This window comes from Nuphar pumila, chromosome 10 (assembly GCF_984573655.1).
Source record: "Nuphar pumila chromosome 10, dmNupPumi1.hap1.1, whole genome shotgun sequence".
In the NCBI taxonomy this organism is placed as follows: domain Eukaryota; kingdom Viridiplantae; phylum Streptophyta; class Magnoliopsida; order Nymphaeales; family Nymphaeaceae; genus Nuphar; species Nuphar pumila.
In genome coordinates this window covers 6297247-6307787 of record NC_143258.1, presented here as the reverse complement: position 1 = coordinate 6307787, position 10541 = coordinate 6297247, and the positions used below count along the sequence as shown (strand labels likewise).

Genomic DNA, 10541 nt, shown 5'->3' with positions numbered 1-10541 from the left:
TTATTTACCATGCCAATAAAAGAAACGATTTAGCGTATATGTGTATTGATGATAGTGATTCGCGTGATAGCAATTTGATTGTATCTACGACGTTGTAAAGTGATTTCAAAAGAAATCGTTAAATGAGCAGCGATTTGAATACACAAATCGCCACCGCAAGTGCGCAATAATGTGAATTCCACATGCAGACGTTTTAAAATAATGCTACAATTATCTTATAAATCAATACTAGAAAACACAAAATATCTTGCAAATCGATATAAATATTGTATAATATATTACAAGTCAATATGACAATTCAGCATAATAGCTTACAAATCGATATTAATAAACAAAACAATATCTCACAAATCGGTAACATGTTACTACAACCACGATTTACGTTATATTGTATATACTGAGTGAATGGACGATGCCGAATGGGATAGAGGCCCTCTCTTGCATCTGTAACCAAGCATTCTTATCAACAAGTCCCAGCATCTTACAAATATCTTCAATTTTCCAACCCTCGAAAAGCCAACATCCACCTCCAATAACAATACAACGTCTTAATGGCACTCACGATGACATACGTTCTTCAATAACAGCATGATGACATGAAAATTTACTCACGATGCCCTAATGGCACTTGTTGGAATGTTTGTGCTTCATTGCTTTTTTTCATACTGCCAAACAAAAATGAAGAAGAGAAGACTGTAAAAAGAGATGGCCGACAAATCCCCCTATGATGCCCACCAATGATCGAACCAGTCGATCAAGTTATAATTATCTCCATGAGGTAGGAATGAAACCGGGAATGTTTTGTAACACAAGGCAGGAACGAGAAGGCGGCAATGTGTTGTAACACAAGCTAAAAACCAAGGCGAGAACCTGGACTCGCGGGAATGTGCAAAGCTATTTATGGGAGGACATTTCTATCGAATGCATATCTATATTACGAGAAGACATTTTTGTCAAACGCATATCTATCTTTTTTATATGTAATTTATCTTTTTTATATGTTATTTTATTATAAAATCATCATGGGTAACATTGGCATATGAATTATCGTGGGTCCCAAGATATTCTCGCATACACACCCGAACACACGAATTTGTGTTCGGGGGTGAAGACACAACACTCTCTCCTCACCACCAAAATCACCACCATTGTGGCACTATCATATCTTTCTTTTTAATTCCACCAACAATATCTCAAGTACTAAAATACTAATAGTAGAGATGCAACCAAAAAACTTGTTCACGGTGCCTTTGAAGTATCTTGTTATGTGTTCCGCTCATCATAGGTGAGTAGCTTTTATGTGCACTTTAGAGTTGACATCCGCATCAACCATGTATCTCTTCCAATACCACTGTTGTTTCCATACCTTTTCAGTCATCTCATCGATAGGAAACCTTTTAGTCTCTGGCTAAAACAATAGCACAAAGAGGCCCACGACGATGATCCAAGCAGCAAAGAAGTAGAATATCCCAGCACGCATCTGTCATATCATGGAAAGGAAGGCCAGGGCTATAATGAATGTGAAGAGCATGTTGGAGCTCACTGCAAAGGTGTCACCTGCTGCTCTTGTTTTCGGGGGAAAGGGCTCATTGGGTACGAGCCAACCTAGTGGGCCTCAAGACCAAGCAAAGCAGGACACAAAGAGGCATACTAGAAAGACCGCAACAATTGCTACATTGTGGTCTAGGGAGTTTGTGGACTTGATATTGATCCAAAGGATGGTCCCTATTGCACCCTGAAACGTAGAAACATGTATGGTTCAAAGCCAAAAATTGTTTTTGGCATGTGAAATTTGGCATAGAGAGTTTTTTTTTGTTCTTTCCAAGGACATACACAATTTTGATCAATGGTAGATCTTCATTTATTGGATTGATAAAGAGAGAGATGACAGTAATGTTGAATGCCTTGTGAGACGAATCCCCGGCAATGAATTTCACACATGATCAGCCACTAAAAAAAATTCTCAAAAAATGTGATAGTTCCTCCTAATGGTAGAAAGGTGTGGACAACATTAATTTTCAACCTTTTGGTACTTTTTTTTTTAATTCATCTTATAAAGGTGACCTTGTTGGTCTGTTTAGTAGAAATAGGGTTTTGAATTATCTGATTGTGACATGTGAACAGGTTTTTTATAAGGCCTAAAAAATCAATGGTTTAAAAGTTTAATAACGTTAAAACTCATAAAATCATAATTTTCATTAAAAAAATGGGAAATGATGTTGATGACCTTCATTTTTATTTGAAATACCATTGCTAACAAAAAGTTAAAAAATATAATGAACATAACCAATTTACTGTTTACTTGATATTTTTTTCCTTTGTCACTCAAAATTTTAGGCATTTGATTTTTTAGACAACTTGGTTCCTGATTTCTCCTGGTGACAACTGACATGGTGCCTTATTTTTTGGGGCAAAAATTACCTTGTGCTTGATTTTTTCAGGCAATAATTACATAACCAAGGCATCTAATTTGTTTGGCGATAAGATGGTAACTGTTAGAAAAAAATTAAGCAGTCATGTTTGGCATATTTTGATTAAAGAATTGGCCATGTTGGACGTATTTTTGTAGTTTCGGACAAAATAAGGAATGGTGCCAAAAGTAATTACCATCAAGGTTATTCAAAAAAAAAATTCTAAAAGTCAATTCCTAGCAAATAGATTGCATTGAACACATTTTTTGGTTAGATTGCGCATATTTAAATAAATATATAGGCAAAAAAGTTGCGAGACCAGGAATTTCTTGAATTAGGATTACCACCACGCACAATCTTTCTTTAACTAAAAACTTATAAAGTTAGTATGTATGTCCGTAAATGTATGGCCGGCCTTCACAAATGTCTGATGTGAATGTCCTTACCTTCGCATTTTTTATTCTCATTTACAAATTTGCATTAAATGATCTTTATTAGGTCGAGGAAGAAGAAGAAAAAAAAAAAGCCACCCAATCAAAACATTTCTGAATTCTGAAACACGATGTTGAGGTGGTTGTGGTTTTGATTCCAGTATTTAGAGCCCAAGACGATGTGAATCCATCTTGAAACTATAGCAATTCTTTGAAGATCCCAAAACAAATGCAAGGGTGTTTTTGTAATGTCATAACTTCAGGCATTCCTGCATAGCCCTCTATCCAAATCATTGTTTTCTATACCACGATTGGCCTTGCATCGATTTTCAAAATGATTCATGGAATCAGCCAATTCCGATTTTGAATTGAATCCATTTGAATGAGCCAGTTTTCAACCAGGGGTTCAGTGGTGTCAATAGTTGATAGATTCCGTTTAGCAAAAGGTGGTTGTGGAGTCCATGAGACATGATGTTGTTCATATTGGTCGGATATGGTTAATTTTAATTCAGTGAAACTTTTCTTTAAGCTAGATAAATTTTGTTGCAAATGGATCCTTAAAGAATGTAACTGTGTTCCAAGGCAACAAACTAAATTAGGGGTTTTGGGCATTGATAAGGCTTGAAAGGATAAACCTTCATACTGGTTTCCTTTATGAAATAAGATTTGAAATGTAATTATAATATGCAATTTGTAATGTTGTTGGAAGCAGCCTAAACCTAACTTGTCAATCCAAAAAAAAAAGTTTGAATGAGAACAAAAAAAAGTGGCTAATAAAATCTTTGCAATCATATTGTCATATTTGAGATTTTGTAATAACACCCACTTGGGTCGCTCGTGCGACACCGGGCTTAGGGTGAAGGTGATGACCCCATCATCCTTGGTTCGATTCCGACCGGGCATGCAGGTGCCTTTAACTGGTGGGCTCCATAAGAGCTTGGGTGTTGCCCAGGGTTTACCACAACAGCGGGCAGACTCATTAAACGATGTTGGTCTCCACGAGGGTTCCATGTCAAAAGAATACAATGTAAACGATTTCGTTATAAATTTAATGCCAAAACTGTACTTGATGCTTTTTTGGGAGAGGGTGTTGCGGGTGCACCCCCGATACACGCACTGTAGCTACGGTGCATGTTCCGGAGTTCCCACACTGAGCGTCGCGTGGCGCTTAGTGGGCTGTACGGGGGCATTGTACACCACCGTACATCAGCATGCAGGATGTACGGTGGTGTACAGCTCTGCTGTACACCCCACTGAGCGCCACACAATGCTCAGTGGGGACTCTAAAACACGCATTGTACGCGTGTTTTTGGGGGGAACATATAACCTGCCCGCGTTAATTATAATAAAGCTTTAATGCATTTAGTAGCAATTCAAAACATAGGCGTATTAAAAAAACAATTCAAAATGTAGGACATTTTAAATGGTGTAGAAAACTTAGGTGTCAAGTTGTAAATCGCCCATCCTTTTATCATCATCATATACATTACAATTACATCATCATCTTGTATCATCAACAATTGTCACTCCCATCGTCTCCTCCCAACACCACCGTTCTTGCTCTTGATCAACATCACCCCCCGCCCCCCTCCACCACCCACCACTGTTAAACTATCATCGTGTTGATCAGCTTTATCTTTCTGTTTTGTTACAGCAACGGTATCTCTGGTGAGTAGAGACGCAACAGAAAAGCTTGTTCGCGGTGCCTTCCATGCAAGTATCTTTTTATGTATTCCTCTCATCAAAGGTGAGTAGCTTTTACGTGCGCTTTAGAGTTGGCATCCTCATCATCCATGTATCTCTTCCAATACCAATGTTGTTTCCATACCTTTTCAGTCATCTCATCGATAGGGATGCCTTTAGTCTCCGGCAAAAAGAACAACACAAAGAGGCCCATGACGATGATCCAAGCAGCGAAGAAGAAGAATATCCCAGCACGCATGTGGCACATCATGGAAAGGAAGGCCTGAGCTATAATGAATGTGAAGAGCATGTTGGAGCTCACTGCAAAGGAGTAACCTGCTGCTCTTGTTTCCAGTGGGAAGGTCTCGCTGGGTATGAGCCAACCTAGTGGGCCCCATGACCAAGCAAAGCAGGACACAAAGAGGCATACTAGAAAGACCACAGCAATTGCTACATTGTGGTCTAGGGAGTTTGTAGACTTGAGATTGATCCAAAGGATGGTCCCTATTGCACCCTGCAAGGCAGAAACATGTATGGTTCAAGAACAAAAATTGAGAGTCTTTGGCATGAGAAAATTGGCATAGAGAGTTTTTTTTTTATTCTTTCCAAGGACATACACAATTTTGATCGATGGTAGATCTTCATTTATTGGATTGGTTGTGTGAGAACTCTTTTATCTAGAAAATCTTTAAAAAAAAAGAAAAGCAAAACATGACATCATCCTATGTAGCTCCAAGGTCATGAATTGAGATCAGGTGCAATGTCACATTGCACACTTTAAGTGTGCGGCTGCACCTGATGAACCACCATTTGTTGTTGGGCCCCACAGCTGACATGCTGTATCCCAAAGATGGTGGGTGATTAGGTGCGGCTGCAAACGCATTTCACCTGGTCCTCCCTCCTCCATTATAGAACAAGCAAACCCACAGGTATTTAATAATGAAGTGCATCTAAAGGGGCTTTAGAAAAAAAATTAGTATGAAACAAGAAAAAAGAAGTCTGTGAAGGGTAAGTATTTGGCACTAATGAAGGTAATGAGCTGAAAATCACAGGTACAAACTATATGTGGGCTCAATCTGACCGTGTAGATGTGTTTGAAAAAGGTTTATTTGATATCATGTTTCTCCAACATAAGAACGTTACTTTTTTAGCTGTCAAGTTTTTTGTATATTGTCCAAAAATAGGCATTGTTCATGTGTACTTTAAAAGTTTTTTTTGTATGTTGTGCACATTTGTGAAGTTTTTAATTGTTATTATTGCAGCACATGTTTACATACCTGGGAGATTAGCATCTGAACAATGGATTCTAGGAGCAAACCCCTCCTGCCAACCTTGTCAACCGAGATAACTGAGACCATCGTGCAGAGAACGTTGATGGTTCCAATAATGACAGACGACAGCAAGGATGCATCATTCTTGAAGCCGATGGTCTGGAAGAGGACAGGCGCGTAGAACATGATGGCATTGATCCCGGTGAACTGTTGGAAGACCTGCAGCAGAATCGCTATCACGAGAGGAGGCCTGTTGTTTCTGTTGGCCAGCTTCCTGAAGGGATGCTTGACGAGGTTGGCGGCCTCGCAGGCGCGGCAGATCTCTGCGAACTCGGCGTCGACGTTGACGGTGCCCCTGATCTTGGCGAGAGTGGCTTTGCCCTCATCAAAGTGGCCCCTTTGGATGAGGCTGGTGGGGGTCTCGGCGATGAAGAGGGAGCCCAAACCGAGGAGGATGGCGGGGATGCCGGCGCCACCGAGAGAGAGGCGCCAGCCCCAAGGGTGGATGGTGGTGGTGCGGTAGTTGACAAGGTTGGCGATGAGGATACCGATGGTGATCATGAGCTGGAAGAGGATGTTGAGGGCCCCACGAATCCTGGTTGGCGCAATCTCTGATAGAAAGAGTGGCACGGCCTGTTTTTGTTTTTCCAAGGCAGACATGGTTTAAGTTTTTTTTTTTTTTTCAAGGTAAAGTAATATATATATATATATATATATATATATTCAGATCAACGGTAGAAAGAATTGTCTCAAATACAGAGACGGCAGAGTAATAAAAATTGACAGAGTCAACAAATTTTGTGGTGAAAATTTAGAAAAGGAAAAAGGTTAGAAAAATATAAACAACAAACGAACCGTATGAGAAGATGATCAACAGAAGAAAACATAGAAGGAAACAGAAGGTTAAAAAGAAAACCTAAATGTAGGTATTCCATAGTGGATAGGAAAGACAATCTTATGTTGTCTTTTCCAGATTAGTAGGTGATGGAGCTAGAAAACAAGATTAGCAACTCACTTTTTAGGTCAGCTCAGCTCAGGAACTGGACTCGGCGAGCTGTGCTATAAGATAGCTTCTTTAGGTATCCAGGTATCCAACTCTACTATGTGCAGGCGAAGTTCGGCTCATCTCGTGTAGGCTCATTTTGTATATTATATAATTTATATGTTATACACATACGTACATGTATACATACACAACTTTTGTATGTTTTATACATGTATTATCAATTTTTAGAAAAGACTTGAGAAAACAAACTTTTTATTTATGAAACGAACCAACTCTTGATCAGCTCATAATGAGCTCAGGCTCAGGTCAACTCATGATGATCTCACTAGCTGAGCTTGATCAGGGGTTTATCCTTAATGAGTCAAACACAAACAGCCTAAGATTATGCTCGTGCAAGAAGAAACTAAATACGTGTGATTAAATCCTCTCTCTCTCTCTCTCTCTCTCTCTCTCTCTCTCTCTCTCTCTCTTAATGGACCAATCTAAAATTCAAGTGACAATGGTGACAACTAGTTGGCAACTTGCAGAAAACCATTATAACCAATAATAAGAAGAACAAACATGGGCACGAAGGAAAGTAATGGGGGCATGAACAACGTACATTGTTAGCAAAGCCAACTCCAATTCCAAGAAAAATCCTTCCAATGATGAGCACGGGGAGATTCATGGCAGCTGCATCGAGAACAACCCCAACCAAGAAGAAGAATGAAGCTGCTCTCATGGTGGGCCTCCTTCCATACTTCCTGCAGATGTAGGAAGCAAAGAACGTAGAGACCAAGGCGGCCACGTACAGGGAGGACGTGAAGAGTTGAAGGTATTGATTATCATATTTGCAGTAGTTGTTCTCCTTTGCTTCATGCTTCCTGGTATAGACCTTTGGGAAAAAATTGATCAAGAAATCATCCATGGATGTCACCCCACCTACAAAACCAAGAAATGGAAGGATCTCAATCCTGTCTTTTCATGATTATCCAAGCCGTTGGCGATTGAAAAACAAGAACTTATGTCAAAAAAAAAAACTTGTTGGTACCTGAAATTCCGATATCATAACCAAACATGAGACCTCCAAAGGCTGACATGATTCCGCATATGAAGACATAGAAGGTAAACTTGGCCTCAAACTCAACTGACCCGCCAGATCCTGGCCCGTCTATTATTATTGCAGGCATTTCTTACTTTTACTTTTCTTGAGAGAGAGAGGTTGGAAAAAAGAAGAGAATGAGGAAGAAGACAAAGGCAGAAGTAAGAATGGCTCAATATTATATCATAATGGCGGTGGAGATTACTCTTATCATTATATAGATAATATAGGATTGGGATTACCAACTGGGACTCTATTAATAGTGTCAATGTGATGTTTTTTCTGGATGAATCTTGCCATTTGCTGTCACTTTGCCAATAATAGATTCATTAGTTTCATAAACAAGAGAGGTCAATGAAGATCCAACCCCAAGCATCAATAATTTATCCAGAACACCACCAATCTAAAGGTTTGATAGTACAGACTTTACAGTGTTTTCAATACCCACTTGTAACTATTGTTGGTTTGTCTTATCCTTTATCTGTGCTGCACTTTTTTAGTTTTTCGGTAATTTGATTTGAATGACAATGTCATTCGGTGTTAGGGACGTATATAGTTCAGACTTGGACTGGATATGGTGATTATGATATCCTACTAATTACCAAATATAGGCTAATCGGAGTCAAAGTCTGATTAATATTTGAAGGCTCATAATATATCCCAATGTTTACATGTAATAAGTGGATATGGATGTCCCTCAAAATCTAGATATCTGTCAGATTCGGTAGCAAAATTCGCACTACAAATCTAACTAAAGAGAGTAGATCGGTTGGATATTGAATAAAATTTGATACATTGGTATCTTTAGTAAGTGATTTTGTCGACTGATAGGTAGCTTTCTGGTACCACCTGTAAAGATTGTCCAATCAACATGCGACCAGATGTGCTCTGTGTGCCTTCGGGAACCAAGGGAAATTCATATCCGATCATGTTAGTATTGGTATCGAATCTGAATAGCTTGGCCAACTATTCAGGTGAATCGGCCGATACGGATTCTTGAGTGAGTCATTCTGAATCAGTTAAAAAACAGAAAAAAAAATTTATTTTGTGTTAAAACCATTAAAATAGTATTACAATAATATTAAAAAATAAATTTATATATTTTCATTTATTCAAAAATAGCCGATTCAGGTCAGTACCCTATCGATTTTTTGCCAAAACGGTATGCATCGGCCGGTTCTGGTAAACATGTTGGATTAGTACCACTCAAGGATTTCTTTCGATGAAACATTCCACTCACGACCGACTGCCATCCTTGCGGTTTTGGATCAAATGATAGTGATTTTATCCTGGGATCGCCAAGTCTCCCAAAATTCTTTTGAAAGACAGGGTTTGACATCTGGCCCTTGAACCACCAGGAGGTGCTCCGTCCTCCTTAGATTAAGTGGCAAATTTGTTTACGCATAAAAAAGTATATAAAAAACATTGCACATTGCAGCGTCCCACAGTGCTTTCAATATTAAAGGCTGAAAAAAAGTAATTTATATATATATATAGAGAGAGAGAGAGATGAGAGCAAAGTTGAATGCCTTGTCAGACGAATCCCCAGCCCATGAACACACACAGGATCAACCACGGAAAAAAAAACTCAAAAAATGTGATAGTTGCTCCTCATGGTATGATCCGAGTTACCAAAAATTTGAACTTCAAATGGATCCCAATCTAAGGGATCTGATCTAGAAGTGTTGAATCTTGACCCGAAACATGCCATAAAATCGGATTTTCTAAATAAAATAGAAAGAATTTGATTTTTTAAGATATATGAGTTTCACTAAACCAAGTGCCGTTGAATAAATCGTTGTAATGTTCGGCCTTCATAAATAAAAACAGAAGAAGTATTTAGCATTGTGTACTTTGTAAATTATGATTTGCTTTCAAGAGCTTTGTCTTCCTATCGCGATTTGTACGTATGAAGGCCATGTCCTATTGCTATTTGCTTGATATCGATTGGCTTGCAATCAGTTATGATTCTTTGTTGTAACGTAACATTCTATAATTATATAATTCTTTCTATAACAAATCGCGATTTATTTTTTATAGAAGAAGTGTTCTATCATGATTTATACAGCCACGGACATAAAGCAAGAATGATTTGTCCTATCGTGATTTTCTTTTACGAGCTTTGTCTATATGAACGATAAGTTCTATCACGATTTACACAATAATTGATTCATAAAAGGCAGAAAAGAAAAACAATAAATAAATCGACATGATGTTTAGACTTAGTAAAGTACAAATCGAGATCGAATAAAACAGACATCATCATCAACATCACCCCCACGTCCAAATAGTGATATGCTTCGAATGCATTTCAGGTGCGCATGAAATCTAGCCTGCTAGTGCAGAAAGCTTCGAGGCAGAGCTGACGAAGCTGCAAAATGTATGGGATCTCATCATCATCGATATGTTTCTACAGGCAGAGTTGATGGACCCGCACGATTGTAACATATTTGTCATGAAGTATATCAAAGATTAGGGAGATATTTTTTCAACTGTGAACGATGGTTTGCAAACAATGGAGGGTCTGGCGGTAGGAATAGATCAAATAGATGGTCATCAGCATCACTCCTTGTCTATTATGCAAAATATATGTGCTTGCTTCGTTATGGTGGCAATGATTGCGGATGATTATGGTTCACTTCTGGAGGTGCGTCATTA

The 10541-nt window shown here is 38.7% G+C and overlaps 1 protein-coding gene across 1 annotated transcript; it reads right to left on the bottom strand.

Moving 5' to 3' along the window:
* Positions 1–4583: 4583 nt before the first annotated feature.
* Positions 4584–7971, bottom strand: LOC149823370 (sugar transport protein MST4-like). The gene is made up of 4 exons (XM_090019933.1): positions 7833–7971; positions 7404–7723; positions 5803–6429; positions 4584–5039 (listed from the first exon to the last, which is right to left on the bottom strand). Exons 1-4 carry the CDS (start codon positions 7969–7971, stop codon positions 4584–4586), a joined length of 1542 nt encoding a protein of 513 aa, XP_089876059.1.
* Between the last annotated feature and the right edge of the window lie 2570 nt (positions 7972–10541).

Coding starts and splice junctions, on each gene's coding strand:
- LOC149823370 (XM_090019933.1), bottom strand. CDS start 7,971: ATGCCTGCAATAATAATAGACGGGCCAGGATCTGGCGGGTCAGTTGAG. Junction 7,724..7,832: donor TTATGATATCGGAATTTCAG/GTACCAACAAGT, acceptor TTGGTTTTGTAG/GTGGGGTGACATCCATGGAT. Junction 5,040..5,802: donor TTCAGATGCTAATCTCCCAG/GTATGTAAACAT, acceptor TCTGCCTTGCAG/GGTGCAATAGGGACCATCCT.